This window comes from Salvelinus namaycush, unplaced genomic scaffold (assembly GCF_016432855.1).
Source record: "Salvelinus namaycush isolate Seneca unplaced genomic scaffold, SaNama_1.0 Scaffold938, whole genome shotgun sequence".
Classification (NCBI taxonomy): Eukaryota; Metazoa; Chordata; class Actinopteri; order Salmoniformes; family Salmonidae; genus Salvelinus; species Salvelinus namaycush.
This window is the reverse complement of record NW_024061684.1, coordinates 44,663-68,674: the sequence shown is the minus strand read 5'-3', so window position 1 is coordinate 68,674 and position 24,012 is coordinate 44,663. Positions and strand designations below refer to the sequence as shown.

The 24,012-nt window shown below is 43.6% G+C and overlaps 1 protein-coding gene across 1 annotated transcript; it reads right to left on the bottom strand.

Moving 5' to 3' along the window:
• Positions 1-203: 203 nt before the first annotated feature.
• On the bottom strand, positions 204-19,640 carry LOC120043474 (hyaluronan synthase 2-like). The gene is made up of 3 exons (XM_038988067.1): positions 19,014-19,640; positions 5,337-5,438; positions 204-3,154 (listed from the first exon to the last, which is right to left on the bottom strand). The coding sequence occupies exons 1-3, from the start codon at positions 19,638-19,640 to the stop codon at positions 2,219-2,221; spliced, it is 1,665 nt and encodes a 554-aa protein (XP_038843995.1). The 3' UTR covers positions 204-2,218.
• Positions 19,641-24,012: the final 4,372 nt, after the last annotated feature.

Genomic DNA, 24,012 nt, shown 5'->3' with positions numbered 1-24,012 from the left:
AGTGTGTTTTACTGACCGTCAGTGTTATAAGACACGAGGGAGTCACACATATTCATTATGACAGAAGTACTATTACAGATTAATAATGACAACTTTCTAAACATAGTAAGATATTTTATTTTTTTATTTTTTGGCACAACACAAAAGTGCTTCATGATAATACTACCCATGATCCCAAAGTCACGGTTCAATATTCGGTCTGATCAATTCTAATAAGATTCTAAAGAGTAAGTACTCTGGAATAGATCATTACATTTTTGCGAAAATGTATCTTTTGGGATTTTAATCTGATGTGGATTAACGCATTGTTTATACAATTTTCAGAATGCATCATGTGACGAATGTCCTCATGTGAACTCGTATGAAACCTTGAAACCTATTTCAGGAAGTCCTACAGTAAGGCAAAAGGTGGTTAAACCGCCGCCTGAAGAGATACTGCGTGGCAGGCTTTTGCTCCAGCCCTGCAGTAACAGTTAGCCTGGTCCCAGATCAGTTTGTACTGATCAGTAGAATAGAGTGTGTTAGAGCTAGCCTGGTCCCAGATCAGTTTGTGCTGATCAATAGAATAGAGTGTGTTAGAGCTAGCCTGGTCCCAGATCAGTTTGTGCTGATCAGTAGAATAGAGTGTGTTAGAGCTAGCCTGGTCCCAGATCTGTTTGTGCTGATCAGTAGAATAGAGTGTGTTAGAGCTAGCCTGGTCCCAGATCTGTTTGTGCTGATCAGTAGAATAGAGTGTGTTAGAGCTAGCCTGGTCCCAGATCAGTTTGTGCTGATCAGTAGAATAGAGTGTGTTAGAGCTAGCCTGGTCCCAGATCTGTTTGTGCTGATCAGTAGAATAGAGTGTGTTAGAGCTAGCCTGGTCCCAGATCTGTTTGTGCTGATCAGTAGAATAGAGTGTGTTAGAGCTAGCCTGGTCCCAGATCAGTTTGTGCTGATCAGTAGAATAGAGTGTGTTAGAGCTAGCCTGGTCCCAGATCTGTTTGTGCTGATCAGTAGAATAGAGTGTGTTAGAGCTAGCCTGGTCCCAGATCTGTTTGTGCTGTCTTGCTAATTTAGATTTGCGAAAGGCTATGTTAAGATTAGGGCTGGAGTAAAATCCTGCAGAACGGCTACCTCTCCAAAACGAACGACGGTCTCTATAAGGTCTATTATGAAATGTATATTATTAAATATAGAATTATCTAGAAAACCACAGAATGTTCTTATAAATATTGCTGGTTTTCTCTCATTGTACATAAAAAAAAACACAGGTTAATCACCCTTCTTGTATTCAATAACTTATCCCTAGAATTGCATTTTATTGTTATCATTGCAGACAAAACCCCAGCTGTTAACTTCACATTTTTTGGTCAGATACACACGTCATTGTTATAACAGTTGAATGCACAATGCATTTTTTTCTCTCCATTTTATATAAAAATGAATGAAAATAAAGAATCTTTGGTGGTTATTAAAGCAAAAATAGAATTTTTAAAAAGTCTATATAAAAAGGCATTAAAATATAATATGTAACTTACAAAGTAACAAGTCAACAGATACAGCATGGCCAAAAGAACTGAGAAATTCCAGCTTTGACTTTCATTAAGAACTGTGTATAAAAAAAAGGACAAATATGACCAAAAACATCATAAATTATGTTATAATCAAGAACGAGCCATTTTCTGGGTGCATCCCGATCACTCACTCATACAATGAAAAGCATAACCACTGAGGTATTTCATCTTCAAATGACTCTGTCAAGCATTATGCACAATGGGAGTGAGACGTAAAAGTGCATAGGACATTATGCATATCATCTCTGTGTATCTATGTGGAAAAACAGGATGTCCGTTTGGTGGTTTTCCATTTGGCAAAACACATCACCAACAAGAGTTTTACCTCATCATCATAATATTTCAGAAGAAAATATCTGTAGTTTCTTGTTGCAGTCAGTCACAGCAGCAATGATATCGCTCTCCTGGCATCCTCACTTCACGTCACCCGCCGAGAGTCCAACAATCAAGGAGCAGTTTGAGATTCTTCACTTTGTAAACGTTGTTGAGAGGGAGATAGTCTGCGCCTCAAACTGCACCCTGATCCCTAAAAAAAAAGTGTGTTACTTTTTGACCAGAGCCCTGTATGGACCCTGGTCAAAAGTAGTGCACTATGCAGGAAATAGAGTGGCGTTTAAGACCCAACCGAGGAGTTTCAGGGGAGGAGGAGGATGAGGAGGGAGATGTCATACATCCAGCACCATATCATACTGCTGTTCTTTCTTCCTCTTGCCACATTTAGTGATCAGCACCATGTACAATGTCAACAGCATGACCCAGTAGCTGGCGTACACTATCGCACCCACCATTAACACTATCTTTTCAGAGTCTGGAAAAGGAACATCTTTTCTGGTTTCCTGGACGACCGTATAGATAATGCCAAGGAAGAGGATGGTGAACCAGACCGATATGGGAACGAGCCCTACGAAGTTAGTCACGATCGTCTTCCTCCCTGACGTGCCCCAGCCGGCCTTGTTTATGGTGGCGATAGCGAACATCTTGGCCGGTAGCAGACTGGACATGTACAACACTGAGTAGAAGGACATGAAGACCATGACGATGTTGCCCCTCATGCAGGAGGCAAAGGAGGACTTGATGAGGGCGACCGCCTGGACGATCAACAGGAAGAGAAGGATATTCCAGATCCTCCCCTGGTAGAACAGCTGTATCGCCGTGGCGATGAGGAAGAAGGGGAAGAACCCGGTGATGACAGCCTCGTAGGTCATCCAGAGGTGGTGTTTGTGGAACCACATGGCGTTGTAGAGCCACTCTCTGAAGTAGGACTTACTCCAGCGGGTCTGCTGGTTCAGCCAGCGCAGGTAGGTGATGGGGGTCTCGGTCAGGCACTTGGACCGGGCCGTGTACTTGGTGGCGTAGCCCAGGCTCAGCACGCGGTTGGTGAGGTGGCGGTCGTCGCCGAAGCTACAGTGGCTGCCCATGAAGGTCTGGTTGTACCAATCCTCTATGAACTCGTGGAGCAGGTTGTTCCTGTACATTCCCAGTGGTCCGCTGATGCACTGGACGCAGCCGAAGTAGGACTGACACGCCCGCTCGATGTTGAAGGCCATCCAGTAACGGACGCTGCTAAGAAACGAGATCCAGGACTCGTATTTGTTCAGGATCTGTGGAGGAAGAAAGACACATAGGGTCAGGGTATTTAAGTTGGTTAACAACTGCTGTAAACACATTCTATAGTATTAGCATAGCAACCAAACGGCACAATTGTGGGCAATTGGTTTAAGGACCCCTAGTTAGCAAAAGGAAATGCTATCAACTCTCCCAGAGCTCTTACAAATGTTCCACCTATCAAATCAAATCAAATGTATTTATATAGCCCTTCTTACATCAGCTGATATCTCAAAGTGCTGTACAGAAACCCAGCCTAAAACCCCAAACAGCAAGAAATGCAGGTGTAGAAGCACGGAAGCACCTATCAACCTGCTATTGTGTAGAATTCTCACCAGAGAGTAATCAATGTAAGCCTAAGGTATAGGCTGACTCAATTTTGTCAAGGAATGTCCTGTTGTGTAGATGCATTTTTATAGTTTGTATTATTTGGTATTCAGGGAACTTTAAATTCAATACGGGCAGATTTGGTCCTCAACAACTGTGTAGGCTGAACCATTACTCTTTCTCTTGTCCAGAAATACTTTACAGGATCATAAAAGAAAGCACTAAAGCTTTATTTTATGCACTGAAGCATACTTGTTGAAAAAGCTATCAAAATAATTTTAAGAGGTTTGTGTTTATTTCTTTGTAACTTCTAAATGCGGGTCGTAAAGGCATCAACATCACCACATCAGTTAATAAACCACAGTGTGAGAAGATTCTCTCAGCTTAACCGGAGCAACTCTGAAGATTCTCTCAGCTTAACCGGAGCAACTCTGAAGATTCTCTCAGTTTAACCGGAGCAACTCTGAAGATTCTCTCAGTTTAACCGGAGCAACTCTGAAGATTCTCTCAGTTTAACCGGAGCAACTCTGAAGATTCTCTCAGTTTAACCGGAGCAACTCTGAAGATTCTCTCAGTTTAACCGGAGCAACTCTGAAGATTCTCTCAGTTTAACCGGAGCAACTCTGAAGATTCTCTCAGTTTAACCGGAGCAACTCTGAAGATTCTCTCAGCTTAACCCGAAGCAACTCTGAAGATTCTCTCAGTTTAACCGGAGCAACTCTGAAGATTCTCTCAGCTTAACCGGAGCAACTCTGAAGATTCTCTCAGTTTAACCGGAGCAACTCTGAAGATTCTCTCAGTTTAACCGGAGCAACTCTGAAGATTCTCTCAGTTTAACCGGAGCAACTCTGAAGATTCTCTCAGTTTAACCGGAGCAACTCTGAAGATTCTCTCAGTTTAACCAGAGCAACTCTGAAGATTCTCTCAGTTTAACTGGAGCAACTCTGAAGATTCTCTCAGGTTAACCGGAGCAACTCTGAAGATTCTCTCAGCTTAACCCGAAGCAACTCTGAAGATTCTCTCAGCTTAACCCGAAGCAACTCTGAAGATTCTCTCAGTTTAACCGGAGCAACTCTGAAGATTCTCTCAGCTTAACCGGAGCAACTCTGAAGATTCTCTCAGCCTACATGTGTTTGATACCATTTCATCCAGTCCATTCCAGACATTATTATAAGCCGTCCTCCCCTCAGCAGCCTCCACTGGGTTAGATGACCCACCTGCACACCCAGTACATCTCTGAAAGCAGTTGGACAACCCTAGCTTTGTATCCATGCCGTATGTACTGTAGGTGCTGAACCACAGGAGGTTGGTGGCACCTTAATTGGGGAGGACGGGGCTCGTGGTAATGACTGGTGTGGAATGAGTGGAATGGTATCAAATACATCTAACACATGGTTTGCTGCCATTCCATTTGCTCCGTTCCAGACATTATTATGAGCCGTCCTCCCCTCAGCAGACTCCCCTGTGCTGAACCCAACGCTAGTCTTCTATCAACAGAAGACTGTAGCTGGTTTCAGCACCTACAGTACGGTACCAGGCTAGGACAACACAGTCTCAGACAAACAGACTAGTCAATAACAATGGAGACCGGAGCTGGTTTCAGCACCTAAAGTATGGTACCAGGCTAGGAGAACACAGTCTCAGACAAACAGACTAGTCAATAACAATGGAGACTGGAGCTGGTTTCAGCACCTACAGTACGGTACCAGGCTAGGAGAACACCGTCTCAGACCAACAGACTAGTCAATAACAATGGAGACTGGAGCTGGTTTCAGCACCTACAGTACGGTACCAGGCTAGGGGAACACCGTCTCAGACAAACAGACTAGTCAATAACAATGGAGACATTACCTGGACGTCTCCTCCCACTCCTCCCACCATGGGGTCTTCCTCCAGAACCTTCACCATCTCCACAGAGGACGCAGGATCCAGCATAGTGTCAGAGTCACACACCTGAAACACAAGGGGGACACACAATCCTGTTGAATCCACAAAACACTTCACACCTGAAACACAAGGGTACACACTATCCTGTTCAATCTACAAAACACTTCACCCAAAACACTTCTCACGCTCTCTCTCTCTCACAACACAAAGTAAGAAAGATAAACTAGGCCAGAAGATCTCGTTACACAGACAAAGAGTCCTTCGTCAAGTTTTTGGGCGGGATATGTTTGTTTTATATTGGCCAATTTGACCAATCAGCAGCGCATTAATTACTGATGTACAGTGTTGGTACATTAATTACACTGATTACTGACGTACTGTGTTGGTACATTAATTACACTGATTACTGACGTACAGTGTTGGTACATTAATTACACTGATTACTGACGTACAGTGTTGGTACATTAATTACACTGATTACTGGTGTACCGTATTGGTACATTAATTACACTGATTACTGACGTACAGTGTTGGTACATTAATTACACTGATTACTGACGTACAGTGTTGGTACATTAATTACACTGATTACTGACGTACAGTGTTGGTACATTAATTACACTGATTACTGACATACAGTGTTGGTACATTAATTACACTGATTACTGACGTACAGTGTTGGTACATTAATTACACTGATTACTGGTGTACAGTGTTGGTACATTAATTACACTGATTACTGACGTACAGTGTTGGTACATTAATTACACTGATTACTGGTGTACCGTGTTGGTACATTAATTACACTGATTACTGGTGTACAGTGTTGGTACATTAATTACACTGATTACTGACGTACAGTGTTGGTACATTAATTACACTGATTACTGACGTACAGTGTTGGTACATTAATTACACTGATTACTGGTGTACAGTGTTGGTACATTAATTACACTGATTACTGACGTACAGTGTTGGTACATTAATTACACTGATTACTGACGTACAGTGTTGGTACATTAATTACACTGATTACTGACGTACAGTGTTGGTACATTAATTACACTGATTACTGACGTACAGTGTTGGTACATTAATTACACTGATTACTGACGTACAGTGTTGGTACATTAATTACACTGATTACTGACGTACAGTGTTGGTACATTAATTACACTGATTACTGGTGTACCGTATTGGTACATTAATTACACTGATTACTGACGTACAGTGTTGGTACATTAATTACACTGATTACTGACGTACAGTGTTGGTACATTAATTACACTGATTACTGACGTACAGTGTTGGTACATTAATTACACTGATTACTGACGTACAGTGTTGGTACATTAATTACACTGATTACTGACGTACAGTGTTGGTACATTAATTACACTGATTACTGACGTACCGTATTGGTACATTAATTACACTGATTACTGACGTACAGTGTTGGTACATTAATTACACTGATTACTGGTGTACCGTGTTGGTACATTAATTACACTGATTACTGACGTACCGTATTGGTACATTAATTACACTGATTACTGACGTACAGTGTTGGTACATTAATTACACTGATTACTGACGTACAGTGTTGGTACATTAATTACACTGATTACTGATGTACAGTGTTGGTACATTAATTACACTGATTACTGACGTACAGTGTTGGTACATTAATTACACTGATTACTGACGTACAGTGTTGGTACATTAATTACACTGATTACTGACATACAGTGTTGGTACATTAATTACACTGATTACTGACGTACAGTGTTGGTACATTAATTACACTGATTACTGACGTACAGTGTTGGTACATTAATTACACTGATTACTGACGTTCAGTGTTGCTTTGTGTTTCTTTGAAACTCTTTTGGATGTCAAGTTGAAGATTTGTTTGCAACGTGGATGTTTCCCGGGAAAGATTGTTCCAAAACAAGTTTGTGTCAAGTGGGAAGGTCCGTCAGTTGGTCAACAAACAACCGGGTGAGTAAAGTCATATTTGCAGCAATCTCTTCACAGATTAGAAAGGTTTCTCCAGTCACTCCTTCATTGGGAATGATTTCATTGGGTCAGTGAAGTCATTGGGGCCGGTGTAGGGAGGGCTGGGGTTTGGCTGGAAGAAAGGAAGGAAGGCTGAAAGGAAGGAAGGAAGGTTGCTGTGCTGTTTGGGACGTCTTCCTAGACTGGAAGTGATACAGTAAGGTTGTATTCTGACTGAGAGAGGGTTGTGATTGGTTGTGTTCTGACTGGGAGAGGGTTGTGATTGGTTATGTTCTGACTGGGAGAGGGTTGTGATTGGTTGTGTTCTGACTGGGAGAGGGTTGTTATTTGTTGTGTTCTGACTGAGAGAGGGTTGTGATTGGTTGTGTTCTGACTGGGAGAGGGTTGTGATTGGTTATGTTCTGACTGGGAGAGGGTTGTGATTGGTTATGTTCTGACTGAGAGAGGGTTGTGATTGGTTGTGTTCTGACTGGGAGAGGGTTGTTATTTGTTGTGTTCTGACTGAGAGGGCTGGGTTCTGATTGGTTGTGTTCTGACTGAGAGGGTTGTGCTGTGATTGGTTGTGTTCTGACTGGGAGAGGGTTGTGATTGGTTGTGTTCTGACTGAGAGGGCTGGGTTGTGATTGGTTGTGTTCTGACTGAGAGGGTTGTGCTGTGATTGGTTGTGTTCTGACTGGGAGAGGGTTGTGATTGGTTGTGTTCTGACTGGGAGAGGGTTGTGATTGGTTGTGTTCTGACTGGGAGAGGGTTGTGATTGGTTATGTTCTGACTGAGAGAGGGTTGTGATTGGTTGTGTTCTGACTGGGAGAGGGTTGTGATTGGCTGTGTTCTGACTGGGAGGGCTGGGTTCTGATTGGTTGTGTTCTGATTGAGAGAGGGTTGCGTTGTGATTGGTTGTGTTCTGATTGGGAGAGGGTTGTGATTGGTTGTGTTCTGACTGAGAGGGCTGGGTTGTGATTGGTTGTGTTCTGACTGAGAGGGTTGTGCTGTGATTGGTTGTGTTCTGATTGGGAGAGGGTTGTGTTCTGATTGGTTGTGTTCTGACTGAGAGAGGGTTGCGTTGTGATTGGTTGTGTTCTGACTGGGAGAGGGTTGTGTTGTGATTGGTTGTGTTCTGACAGAGAGGGTTGTGTTGTGATTGGTTGTGTTCTGACTGGGAGAGGGTTGTGTTCTGATTGGTTGTGTTCTGACTGAGAGAGGGTTGTGTTGTGATTGGTTGTGTTCTGACAGAGAGGGTTGCGTTGTGATTGGTTGTGTTCTGACTGGGAGAGGGTTGTGTTGTGATTGGTTGTGTTCTGACTGAGAGAGGGTTGTGTTGTGATTGGTTGTGCTCTGACAGAGAGGGTTGCGTTGTGATTGGTTGTGTTCTGACTGGGAGAGGGTTGTGTTGTGATTGGTTGTGTTCTGACTGAGAGAGGGTTGTGTTGTGATTGGTTGTGCTCTGACAGAGAGGGTTGCGTTGTGATTGGTTGTGTTCTGACTGGGAGAGGGTTGTGTTGTGATTGGTTGTGTTCTGACTGAGAGAGGGTTGTGTTGTGATTGGTTGTGTTCTGACTGGGAGAGGGTTGTGTTGTGATTGGTTGTGTTCTGACTGAGAGAGGGTTGTGTTGTGATTGGTTGTGTTCTGACTGAGAGAGGGTTGTGTTGTGATTGGTTGTGTTCTGACTGGGAGAGGGTTGTGTTGTGATTGGTTGTGTTCTGACTGAGAGAGGGTTGTGTTGTGATTGGTTGTGTTCTGACTGAGAGAGGGTTGTGTTGTGATTGGTTGTGTTCTGACTGGGAGAGGGTTGTGTTGTGATTGGTTGTGTTCTGACTGGGAGAGGGTTGTGTTGTGATTGGTTGTGTTCTGACTGAGAGAGGGTTGTGTTGTGATTGGTTGTGTTCTGACAGAGAGGGTTGTGTTGTGATTGGTTGTGTTCTGATGGTGGCAGAGATTTTGTAGTATAGCTCTATAGCTGTTTCAAAATGGTCATATATGGAGAAAGATCAAGACAGCTGTTTGAATTGTTTGAAAAGGAAGACATTTTCATCGTGTAGAACTGTGATAATTCAATTCTATCTTTCTGCTGTAAGAGCAATGTATTAATACACAAATGCCATGAAAGGAGAGTAACTAAAGAGAATGATATGGCCAGAAGATAATCAAACCACCTCAGGAATAGACCTCTGTACCCCTAACCAGTCTATTGGTTTTGATACACAGAACACCAACACACACTCCCCCTTTCCCGGTGAGAACAGATACTCATGCGTAGTTTGGCATAGCCTGTTGGCACGTCTGCTAATGTGCACAACATTCCTCATGTTATTTTCATCATCTGTAGAGTGTTTGATTAAGAGAAGCTGCATCACTACCAAAGAAATGGAATTCAGTTTCTTTGATCACTGCCCCTTGGCAACCAGTCCCATAGCAACGTTTAGCACCAAACCTGTTCTGACGGGTCCATAAATGGCATTCATATTCACAGATCACCCGCATCAAATTACTGCAAAGACTACAGATGCTGAAAACGAAGGGGGAAAGTCCCATTTAATATTTATAGTTTCACTGTAAAAGAGGTAACAGATTGCAGCTGTAACGAGCCTCAGCTTGGGGAGACGACATGAAAACCGCTAATAATCAGTTGTTCCTCCGATAAGTGGTTATCGGGAATAGCTTGTGTAAAAGGTCTCCTCAGTAAAACATGTTCGATCTGGCGTCAGTCGGTTGATCTGTGCCACAAATACCACAGGGTTTTGACATCACAAAAGGCGAAGGTCGGGGGGGTCATGACGTCAGCAGACGAACAATGGATTCACTGATGTTCCATCTGGATCCATACTACACGTAGGACATGTCCTCTGTCCAACAGACAGCGTTGTAGTCCTTCTCCTAACGTAGGACATGTCCTCTGTCCGACAGACAGCGTTGTAGTCCTTCTCCTAATGTAGGACATGTCCTCTGTCTGACAGACAGCGTTGTAGTCCTTCTCCTAACGTAGGACATGTCCTCTGTCCAACAGACAGCGTTGTAGTCCTTCTCCTAATGTAGGACATGTCCTCTGTCCAACAGACAGCGTTGTAGTCCTTCTCCTAACGTAGGACATGTCCTCTGTCCAACAGACAGCGTTGTAGTCCTTCTCCTAACGTAGGACATGTCCTCTGTCTAACAGTCCTGGGGGGCTTTCCTCTCACAGTGTGGTGAATATTACCCATACTGTACCTGCCAACAGAATAATGACACCGCAAAGCAATGCCGGGTAACACTTTACACTAAGTTTCTCTTACGCCTGTGTAGTTAAGTGTTACCCTATGCCACAATATCAATACCTTCACACACAGTTATGGTGAGAATATAAGGTTTAGTTCTTTTGACCCTATGGGCCCTGGTCAGAAGTAATGCACTATCTAGGGAAAGGGGGGGTGCTATTTGGGACGCACTCGGCCATGTTAGTTTACTGTGATGATCATGCAGCAACCGGTAGCTAAATAAAGGTCACGTCAAGTTCATCCACTGATGCAACATATCTTATCAGACATAACAGGACTGCTAAGAGGAATGCTTAAAGGGACAATTCGATGTCATAGCCATCATCTCCAGCACCTCTCCAACGTCAACATATTTGAAAATGGCGCGTTTTAATGTTTAGTAGTAAAAAAAGATGGAGGAAGATAGGTGTTTCCAATGACATCATAAACTAATTAGTAGGTAATTAGTAGGTAATTAGTAGGTAATTAGTAGGTAATTAGTAGGTAATGCCTCCTCACAATTGGTTAATATCACATGATGCACACCGATGATGTCAATGGAAACACATCTTCTTCTATCTATTTTACAGCAAAACATAGAAATGTTAAATTTTCACATATGTTGACGCAGGGATGGTTCTGGAGATAATGACTATGACGTCGATTTTTATTTTTTTTATTTCCATTTAAGCAATTTGGAGTAATTCAGTTTAAACTGGCTGCCTTTGAAAGGACATGGAGAACAATCTGTCATGTCTGTGTTGAACTGTCGAGGCCCTCTGAAAGGACATGGCCGTAGAGAACAATCTGTCATGTCTGTGTTGAACTGTCGAGGCCCTCTGAAAGGACATGGAGAACAATCTGTCATGTCTGTGTTGAACTGTCGAGGCCCTCTGAAAGGACATGGAGAACAATCTGTCATGTCTGTGTTGAACTGTCGAGGCCCTCTGAAAGGACATGGCCGTAGAGGACAATCTGTCATGTCTGTGTTGAACTGTCGAGGCCCTCTGAAAGGACATGGAGAACAATCTGTCATGTCTGTGTTGAACTGTCGAGGCCCTCTGAAAGGACATGGAGAACAATCTGTCATGTCTGTGTTGAACTGTCGAGGCCCTCTGAAAGGACATGGCCATAGAGAACAATCTGTCATGTCTGTGTTGAACTGTCGAGGCCCTCTGAAAGGACATGGAGAACAATCTGTCATGTCTGTGTTGAACTGTCGAGGCCCTCTGAAAGGACATGGAGAACAATCTGTCATGTCTGTGTTGAACTGTCGAGGCCCTCTGAAAGGACATGGAGAACAATCTGTCATGTCTGTGTTGAACTGTCGAGGCCCTCGGAAAGGACATGGCCATAGAGAACAATCTGTCATGTCTGTGTTGAACTGTCGAGGCCCTCTGAAAGGACATGGCCGTAGAGGACAATCTGTCATGTCTGTGTTGAACTGTCGAGGCCCTCTGAAAGGACATGGAGAACAATCTGTCATGTCTGTGTTGAACTGTCGAGGCCCTCTGAAAGGACATGGCCGTAGAGGACAATCTGTCATGTCTGTGTTGAACTGTCGAGGCCCTCTGAAAGGACATGGCCGTAGAGAACAATCTGTCATGTCTGTGTTGAACTGTCGAGGCCCTCTGAAAGGACATGGAGAACAATCTGTCATGTCTGTGTTGAACTGTCGAGGCCCTCTGAAAGGACATGGCCGTAGAGGACAATCTGTCATGTCTGTGTTGAACTGTCGAGGCCCTCTGAAAGGACATGGCCATAGAGGACAATCTGTCATGTCTGTGTTGAACTGTCGAGGCCCTCTGAAAGGACATGGCCATAGAGAACAATCTGTCATGTCTGTGTTGAACTGTCGAGGCCCTCTGAAAGGACATGGAGAACAATCTGTCATGTCTGTGTTGAACTGTCGAGGCCCTCTGAAAGGACATGGCCGTAGAGAACAATCTGTCATGTCTGTGTTGAACTGTCGAGGCCCTCTGAAAGGACATGGAGAACAATCTGTCATGTCTGTGTTGAACTGTCGAGGCCCTTTGAAAGGACATGGCCATAGAGAACAATCTGTCATGTCTGTGTTGAACTGTCGAGGCCCTCTGAAAGGACATGGCCATAGAGAACAATCTGTCATGTCTGTGTTGAACTGTCGAGGCCCTTTGAAAGGACATGGCCATAGAGAACAATCTGTCATGTCTGTGTTGAACTGTCGAGGCCCTCTGAAAGGACATGGAGAACAATCTGTCATGTCTGTGTTGAACTGTCGAGGCCCTCTGAAAGGACATGGAGAACAATCTGTCATGTCTGTGTTGAACTGTCGAGGCCCTCTGAAAGGACATGGCCGTAGAGAACAATCTGTCATGTCTGTGTTGAACTGTCGAGGCCCTCTGAAAGGACATGGAGAACAATCTGTCATGTCTGTGTTGAACTGTCGAGGCCCTCTGAAAGGACATGGAGAACAATCTGTCATGTCTGTGTTGAACTGTCGAGGCCCTCTGAAAGGACATGGCCATAGAGAACAATCTGTCATGTCTGTGTTGAACTGTCGAGGCCCTCTGAAAGGACATGGCCGTAGAGAACAATCTGTCATGTCTGTGTTGAACTGTCGAGGCCCTCTGAAAGGACATGGCCATAGAGAACAATCTGTCATGTCTGTGTTGAACTGTCGAGGCCCTCTGAAAGGACATGGAGAACAATCTGTCATGTCTGTGTTGAACTGTCGAGGCCCTCTGAAAGGACATGGCCATAGAGAACAATCTGTCATGTCTGTGTTGAACTGTCGAGGCCCTCTGAAAGGACATGGCCATAGAGAACAATCTGTCATGTCTGTGTTGAACTGTCGAGGCCCTTTGAAAGGACATGGAGAACAATCTGTCATGTCTGTGTTGAACTGTCGAGGCCCTCTGAAAGGACATGGAGAACAATCTGTCATGTCTGTGTTGAACTGTCGAGGCCCTCTGAAAGGACATGGCCGTAGAGAACAATCTGTCATGTCTGTGTTGAACTGTCGAGGCCCTCTGAAAGGACATGGAGAACAATCTGTCATGTCTGTGTTGAACTGTCGAGGCCCTTTGAAAGGACATGGCCATAGAGAACAATCTGTCATGTCTGTGTTGAACTGTCGAGGCCCTCTGAAAGGACATGGAGAACAATCTGTCATGTCTGTGTTGAACTGTCGAGGCCCTCTGAAAGGACATGGAGAACAATCTGTCATGTCTGTGTTGAACTGTCGAGGCCCTCTGAAAGGACATGGAGAACAATCTGTCATGTCTGTGTTGAACTGTCGAGGCCCTCTGAAAGGACATGGCCATAGAGAACAATCTGTCATGTCTGTGTTGAACTGTCGAGGCCCTCTGAAAGGACATGGAGAACAATCTGTCATGTCTGTGTTGAACTGTCGAGGCCCTCTGAAAGGACATGGCCGTAGAGAACAATCTGTCATGTCTGTGTTGAACTGTCGAGGCCCTCTGAAAGGACATGGCCATAGAGAACAATCTGTCATGTCTGTGTTGAACTGTCGAGGCCCTTTGAAAGGACATGGCCATAGAGAACAATCTGTCATGTCTGTGTTGAACTGTCGAGGCCCTCTGAAAGGACATGGAGAACAATCTGTCATGTCTGTGTTGAACTGTCGAGGCCCTCTGAAAGGACATGGAGAACAATCTGTCATGTCTGTGTTGAACTGTCGAGGCCCTCTGAAAGGACATGGAGAACAATCTGTCATGTCTGTGTTGAACTGTCGAGGCCCTCTGAAAGGACATGGCCGTAGAGGACAATCTGTCATGTCTGTGTTGAACTGTCGAGGCCCTCTGAAAGGACATGGCCGTAGAGGACAATCTGTCATGTCTGTGTTGAACTGTCGAGGCCCTCTGAAAGGACATGGCCGTAGAGAACAATCTGTCATGTCTGTGTTGAACTGTCGAGGCCCTCTGAAAGGACATGGCCGTAGAGGACAATCTGTCATGTCTGTGTTGAACTGTCGAGGCCCTCTGAAAGGACATGGAGAACAATCTGTCATGTCTGTGTTGAACTGTCGAGGCCCTCTGAAAGGACATGGCCGTAGAGAACAATCTGTCATGTCTGTGTTGAACTGTCGAGGCCCTCTGAAAGGACATGGAGAACAATCTGTCATGTCTGTGTTGAACTGTCGAGGCCCTCTGAAAGGACATGGCCGTAGAGAACAATCTGTCATGTCTGTGTTGAACTGTCGAGGCCCTCTGAAAGGACATGGAGAACAATCTGTCATGTCTGTGTTGAACTGTCGAGGCCCTCTGAAAGGACATGGAGAACAATCTGTCATGTCTGTGTTGAACTGTCGAGGCCCTCTGAAAGGACATGGAGAACAATCTGTCATGTCTGTGTTGAACTGTCGAGGCCCTTTGAAAGGACATGGAGAACAATCTGTCATGTCTGTGTTGAACTGTCGAGGCCCTCTGAAAGGACATGGCCGTAGAGAACAATCTGTCATGTCTGTGTTGAACTGTCGAGGCCCTCTGAAAGGACATGGAGAACAATCTGTCATGTCTGTGTTGAACTGTCGAGGCCCTCTGAAAGGACATGGCCGTAGAGAACAATCTGTCATGTCTGTGTTGAACTGTCGAGGCCCTCTGAAAGGACATGGAGAACAATCTGTCATGTCTGTGTTGAACTGTCGAGGCCCTCTGAAAGGACATGGAGAACAATCTGTCATGTCTGTGTTGAACTGTCGAGGCCCTCTGAAAGGACATGGAGAACAATCTGTCATGTCTGTGTTGAACTGTCGAGGCCCTCTGAAAGGACATGGCCGTAGAGGACAATCTGTCATGTCTGTGTTGAACTGTCGAGGCCCTCTGAAAGGACATGGAGAACAATCTGTCATGTCTGTGTTGAACTGTCGAGGCCCTCTGAAAGGACATGGAGAACAATCTGTCATGTCTGTGTTGAACTGTCGAGGCCCTCTGAAAGGACATGGCCGTAGAGAACAATCTGTCATGTCTGTGTTGAACTGTCGAGGCCCTCTGAAAGGACATGGCCGTAGAGGACAATCTGTCATGTCTGTGTTGAACTGTCGAGGCCCTCTGAAAGGACATGGCCGTAGAGGACAATCTGTCATGTCTGTGTTGAACTGTCGAGGCCCTCTGAAAGGACATGGCCGTAGAGGACAATCTGTCATGTCTGTGTTGAACTGTCGAGGCCCTCTGAAAGGACATGGCCATAGAGAACAATCTGTCATGTCTGTGTTGAACTGTCGAGGCCCTCTGAAAGGACATGGCCATAGAGAACAATCTGTCATGTCTGTGTTGAACTGTCGAGGCCCTCTGAAAGGACATGGAGAACAATCTGTCATGTCTGTGTTGAACTGTCGAGGCCCTCTGAAAGGACATGGAGAACAATCTGTCATGTCTGTGTTGAACTGTCGAGGCCCTTTGAAAGGACATGGAGAACAATCTGTCATGTCTGTGTTGAACTGTCGAGGCCCTCTGAAAGGACATGGCCATAGAGAACAATCTGTCATGTCTGTGTTGAACTGTCGAGGCCCTCTGAAAGGACATGGCCGTAGAGAACAATCTGTCATGTCTGTGTTGAACTGTCGAGGCCCTCTGAAAGGACATGGCCATAGAGAACAATCTGTCATGTCTGTGTTGAACTGTCGAGGCCCTCGGAAAGGACATGGCCGTAGAGGACAATCTGTCATGTCTGTGTTGAACTGTCGAGGCCCTCTGAAAGGACATGGAGAACAATCTGTCATGTCTGTGTTGAACTGTCGAGGCCCTCTGAAAGGACATGGAGAACAATCTGTCATGTCTGTGTTGAACTGTCGAGGCCCTCTGAAAGGACATGGCCGTAGAGAACAATCTGTCATGTCTGTGTTGAACTGTCGAGGCCCTCTGAAAGGACATGGAGAACAATCTGTCATGTCTGTGTTGAACTGTCGAGGCCCTCTGAAAGGACATGGCCGTAGAGAACAATCTGTCATGTCTGTGTTGAACTGTCGAGGCCCTCTGAAAGGACATGGCCGTAGAGAACAATCTGTCATGTCTGTGTTGAACTGTCGAGGCCCTCTGCTCCACTAGTAGCTAAAAGGAATTAAGGCGTCAGCTTCAGTTGGGCTGAATCTTCACCCTGGAATGCTTTTCCAACAGTCTTGAAGGAGTTCCCACATATGCTGAGCACTTGTCGGCTGAAGCTAGTCGTACCGAACAAGTGTACTAGCATACTCCCTTAAAAAAAACTTCACTTTGAAAATGATAAAAGAGTGGCAGTAGTACTGTTTGTCCATTTTGAGACGCCGTAGCCAGTATACACTTCCTCAAAATAGTCAGAATTAATCTAAGATAACTCAAGAAATCTTTTTTTTTTTGCAGAAGTGATCTTAGTCAAACAATTTTACATCTAACTAAGATGTTTGGTGCAATGTTTTTCAATGAAAAAATGTGCATGAAAACAAGTCGTATTATGTTGAATGACAACAAAGACTTTATTGAAGAATCCCTACCGTTGACCAATCACCGACGAAGGGGTGGAAACTTCAGACACCGAACTTAGGCTTGCCTCCAGAAAAAAAAATTGTGTGCACGAACAGCTGAAAAAACCCTCACCGAAGTCCAAAACCAACAAAAATGTCACAAAATGTTGTTATAATACAGTATATGCACGAACTCTACCGAACTGTTTTGGCACCCTATTCCCTATATAATGCACTACTTTTGACCAGGGCCCTTAGGGTAGTGATCAAAAGTAGTGCACTATGTTTGGGAATAGGGTGCCATTTGGGACGTAACCTAAGTCAAGTCAAGTAAGTCATCTGTGTGGTGCCAAGCCAAGGCTTTAACCGTCACGATCAGGTACGTTAGACAGACGACCCCACAGTGAGAATAACCACACAGGTCTGGTAGCTAATAGCTAGCTAAAACAGATCTGTGACAAGGCCAACACAGTTAGCCCTCCATAAGCTTTGGATCAGAGGTTAGAATTATAACTGAAACCAGGAGTTTACGGTGGAAAGACAGCAGTGTACTAGGCTGCGTCCCAAATGGAGCCCTAGGGGCCCTGGACAAAAGTAGTGCACTGAATAGGTGCCATACACTACAGTATTATCCAGAGCAGTTTGGAGGATCTACACTCCAGTATTATCCAGAGCAGTTTGGAGGACCTACACTCCAGTATTATCCAGAGCAGTTTGGAGGATCTACACTCCAGTATTATCCAGAGCAGTTTGGAGGACCTACACTCCAGTATTATCCAGAGCAGTTTGGAGGACCTACACTCCAGTATTATCCAGAGCAGTTTGAAGGACCTACACTACAGTATTATCCAGAGCAGTTTGGAGGACCTACACTACAGTATTATCCAGAGCAGTTTGATCAGACCTACACTACAGTATTATCCAGAGCAGTTTGGAGGACCTACACTCCAGTATTATCCAGAGCAGTTTGGAGGACCTACACTACAGTATTATCCAGAGCCGTTTGAAGGACCTACACTCCAGTATTATCCAGAGCAGTTTGGAGGACCTACACTACAGTATTATCCAGAGCAGTTTGATCAGACCTACACTACAGTATTATCTAGAGCAATTTGGAGGATCTACACTCCAGTATTATCCAGAGCAGTTTGGAGGACCGACACTACAGTATTATCCAGAGCAGTTTGGAGGACCTACACTCCAGTATTATCCAGAGCAGTTTGGAGGACCTACTCTACAGTATTATCCAGAGCCGTTTGAAGGACCTACACTCCAGTATTATCCAGAGCAGTTTGGAGGACCGACACTACAGTATTATCCAGAGCAGTTTGATCAGACCTACACTCCAGTATTATCCAGAGCAGTTTGGAGGACCTACACTCCAGTATTATCCAGAACAGTTTGAAGGACCAACACTATAGTATTATCCAGAGCAGTTTGAAGGATCTACACTCCAGTATTATCCAGAGCAGTTTGAAGGACCTACACTCCAGTATTATCCAGAGCAGTTTGGAGGACCTACTCTACAGTATTGCTGTATAACTATTCACAATGTAGTATATACAGCACAGTTGGTGCTGTTTACTTAGTAAATGTTAATGAAGGAACTTAATACACGCCTTGGGATAGTAGCTAATGCGGATACTGTCACTTTTAAAGTTCCTCACTGAGAATACTGTGTGTTTTGACACGATGCTATGCAACATGATCTGACTCCAACCTATTAGCCTACAGGTCTCTCCACTTTGTCTGAGTTGGACTGAGTGCAGAAACATATGTAAATGGGTTTAACGCTGAGCTCTAGCACTCTGTGAACAGCATTAGCCTTACAGCCGTAGGGCTACAGTACATACACAAGGCCTCCACACCATCCTTTTAAAGAAAGAGAGCACAAAAGGGTCTTTGTGTACCCCACCGCTCCCCCCCCTCCAACCCCTCCTCCCCCCAGGACTTACCTGAACATAGTCCACACTCCTCCCCAGGGCTTTGAAGGCTGTGTACATTACTTCCCTCTTGCCTCCCCACTTCTGCATGATGCAGACACATTTATTATTGAGCACAAGGCGCGAGATGGCCTGCAGGCTCTCAGCGTACATCTGGTCCGTCTCCTCAGGTCCCCGGTGGTGGTAGTTATTTTTCCAGACGTACGTGGTGGCTTTATCCCACCCCATGATCTCCCGGAAGATCTCCATCATGTAGTTGTCTTCCTCGTTATTCCCGTCGATCACCATGATGACCTTGATGCCCGGGTAGGTCAACCTCTTGACCGATACCAAACACTTCCTCAGGTAGGCCGGGTCCTCCTGATAGGCTGCAATGCACAGGGCCAGTGATTTGGTGAGTTTGATGGGCGTCTCCAGGGATCTCCTCATGTTCCGGTGTTCTAGGACAGCAAACAGACTCTGGATGATGAGGTGGATGACCAGGATGGCCCCGTACAGCCCGAAGGACAAGTGGTTTCGTGCCGTGGTGAAAAACTGGTAGCCCATGATGTAGGCGGTAGAAATTCCCACGAGTAGCGAGACTCCAAACATTGTCGTCCCGAAAATTCTTAGGTAGGTGAGAGCTTTGTCACATTTCATCTGGAAAAGCAAACAAGAACAGAATCATTGTCAATGTCAAATGAGATGACAGTAGAGACATACAGTGGGATCAATAATGAGATGACAGTAGAGACATACAGTGGGATCAATAATGAGATGACAGTAGAGACATACAGTGGGATCAATAATGAGATGACAGTAGAGACATACAGTGGGATCAATAATGAGATGACAGTAGAGACATACAGTGGGATCAATAATGAGATGACAGTAGAGACATACAGCAGGATCAATAATGAGATGACAGTAGAGACATACAGCGGGATCAATAATGAGATGACAGTAGAGACATACAGTGGGATCAATAATGAGATGACAGTAGAGACATACAGTGGGATCAATAATGAGATGACAGTAGAGACATACAGTGGGATCAATAATGAGATGACAGTAGAGACATACAGTGGGATCAATAATGAGATGACAGTAGAGACATACAGCGGGATCAATAATGAGATGACAGTAGAGACATACAGTGGGATCAATAATGAGATGACAGTAGAGACATACAGTGGGATCAATAATGAGATGACAGTAGAGACATACAGTGGGATCAATAATGAGATGACAGTAGAGACATACAGTGGGATCAATAATGAGATGACAGTAGAGACATACAGCGGGATCAATAATGAGATGACAGTAGAGACATACAGCGGGATCAATAATGAGATGACAGTAGAGACATACAGCGGGATCAATAATGAGATGACAGTAGAGACATACAGTGGGATCAATAATGAGATGACAGTAGAGACATACAGTGGGATCAATAATGAGATGACAGTAGAGACATACAGTGGGATCAATAATGAGATGACAGTAGAGACATACAGTGGGATCAATAATGAGATGACAGTAGAGACATACAGTGGGATCAATAATGAGATGACAGTAGAGACATACAGTGGGATCAATAATGAGATGACAGTAGAGACATACAGTGGGATCAATAATGAGATGACAGTAGAGTAACTGGGAGGACATTGATATGGTAATTACTAAATGAACACAGCTTCAGATATGAATTGGTCAACTTGTTAGAAATATACAGAAGACATAATGATGATAATGATGATAAATGTACCTAATAATCACCATAATGATGATAATGATGCTATATGTACCTAATAATCACCATACTGATGATAATGATGATACATGTACCTAATAATCACCATAATGATGATAATGATGATATATGTACCTAATAATCACCATAATGATGATATATGTACCTAATAATCACCATATTGATGATAATGATGATATATGTACCTAATAATCACCATAATGATGATAATGATGATATATGTACCTAATAATCACCATAATGATAATAAATGTACCTAATATTCACCATAATGATGATAATGATGATAAATGTACCTAATAATCACCATACTGATGATAATGATGATACATGTACCTAATAATCACCATAATGATGATAATGATGATATATGTACCTAATAATCACCATAATGATGATATATGTACCTAATAATCACCATATTGATGATAATGATGATATATGTACCTAATAATCACCATAATGATGATAATGATGATATATGTACCTAATAATCACCATAATGATAATAAATGTACCTAATATTCACCATAATGATGACAATGATGATAAATGTACCTAATAATCACCATAATGATGATAATGATGATAAATGTACCTAATAATCACCATAATGATGATATATGTACCTAATATTCACCATAATGATGATATATGTACCTAATATTCACCATAATGATGATAAGGATGATAAATGTACCTAATAATCACCATAATGATGATAATGATAATAAATGTACCTAATAATCACCATAATGATGATAATGATGATACATGTACCTAATAATCACCATAATGATGATATATGTACCTAATATTCACCATATTGATGATATATGTACCTAATATTCACCATAATGATGATAATGATAATAAATGTACCTAATAATCACCATAATGATGATAATGATGATAAATGTACCTAATAATCACCATAATGATGATATATGTACCTAATATTCACCATATTGATGATATATGTACCTAATAATCACCATAATGATGATATGATAATAAATGTACCTAATAATCACCATAATGATGATACATGTTCCTAATAATCACCATAATGATGATAATGATGATAAATGTACCTAATAATCATCATTACGATGCGTCACTGTAAAAGCTCTTCCCTAACTCTACTCTGTCACCATAGCAACAGACTCCATGTTTTACAACAACAAGAAAACGGGTTCAGACAGACTGTAAACAGACTCCTCCCATCCCTCTCTCCCTACATCCCCCTCCCCAAAATCCCCCTCTAAATGTCAGATGGTTCTCTATGGCCGATTGTTCCAAGTCTTTTTTATTAACGCTGCATCCCATCTGCTGGGCAGACGTAAGAGTCGAGCGAGAGAGCGAGCACCACCCTCTGACATCATCTGTTTATATCTCCGTGGGAAGACAAGAGCAGGGAAATATAAAACGCTGCCTCTCCACTAAAGACCCTTCTGTCACATTGAAGAATATGGTGGTACATTTGATCAGTTGAGGCAGTAGGAGGGTGGCACCTTTTGTTTAAGGCTTAGACATGTGATAGTTTAAGTGACACTTCAAGGTGCTGTTGAAAAACAAAGAAACACTATCATGACTTGTTTTATTTGAATGACAGTTTTTTGGGGTCTCCACTAAAGACCCTTCTGTCACAGTGAAGCAGGTAGTAGTGCATCTTGTTACTTTGTTTTAATTAAAGATCTTGGATCTATCATAAGTGACACTTTGATGTGTCCAATGCTGCCTGCATGGGTCTGTCCAGTAACACTAAAGACCCATCTGTCACAATGGAGAACAAAGTAGTACTTCTTGGTCAAATAAAGGCCGAGGGCGTCTTGGTAGACTACATTAAAGGCTGAGGGCGTCTTGGTAGACTACATTAAAGGCTGAGGTCATCTTGGTAGTCTATATTAAAGGCTGAGGTCGTATTGGTAGACTACATTAAAGGCTGAGGGCGTCTTGGTAGACTACAGTAAAGGCTGAGGTTGTCTTGGTAGACTACAGTAAAGGCTGAGGTCATCTTGGTAGTCTATATTAAAGGCTGAGGTCGTATTGGTAGACTACATTAAAGGCTGAGGTCGTATTGGTAGACTACATTAAAGGCTGAGGTCGTCTTGGTAGACTACATTAAAGACTGAGGTCGTCTTGGTAGACTACATTAAAGGCTGAGGTCGTCTTGGTAGACTACAGTAAAGGCTGAGGTCGTCTTGGTAGACTACATTAAAGACTGAGGTCGTCTTGGTAGACTACATTAAAGGCTGAGGTCGTCTTGGTAGACTACATTAAAGGCTGAGGTCGTCTTGGTAGACTACATTAAAGACTGAGGTCATCTTGGTAGACTACATTAAAGGCTGAGGTTGTCTTGGTAGACTACATTAAAGGCTGAGGTCGTCTTGGTAGACTACATTAAAGGCTGAGGTCGTCTTGGTAGACTACATTAAAGACTGAGGTCGTCTTGGTAGACTACATTAAAGGCTGAGGTCGTCTTGGTAGACTACAGTAAAGGCTGAGGTCGTCTTGGTAGACTACATTAAAGGCTGAGGTCGTCTTGGTAGACTACATTAAAGACTGAGGTCGTCTTGGTAGACTACATTAAAGGCTGAGGTCGTCTTGGTAGACTATATTAAAGGCTGAGGTCGTATTGGTAGACTACATTAAAGGCTGAGGTCGTCTTGGTAGACTACAGTAAAGGCTGAGGGATGTTTTGGTAGGTTACATTAAAGGCTGAGGGACGTTTTGGTAGACTACATTAAAGGCTGAGGGACGTTTTGGTAGACTACATTAAAGGCTGAGGGACGTTTTGGTAGACTACAATAAAGGCTGAGGTTGTCTTGGTAGACTACATTAAAGGCTGAGGTCGTCTTGGTAGACTATATTAAAGGCTGAGGTTGTCTTGGTAGACTACATTAAAGGCTGAGGTTGTCTTGGTAGACTACATTAAAGGCTGAGGTCGTCTTGGTAGACTATATTAAAGGCTGAGGTCGTCTTGGTAGACTACAATAAAGGCTGAGGTTGTCTTGGTAGACTACATTAAAGGCTGAGGTCGTCTTGGTAGACTATATTAAAGGCTGAGGTCGTCTTGGTAGACTACATTAAAGGCTGAGGGACGTTTTGGTAGACTACATTAAAGGCTGAGGGACGTTTTGGTAGACTACAATAAAGGCTGAGGTTGTCTTGGTAGACTACATTAAAGGCTGAGGTCGTCTTGGTAGACTACAGTAAAGGCTGAGGGACGTTTTGGTAGGTTACATTAAAGGCTGA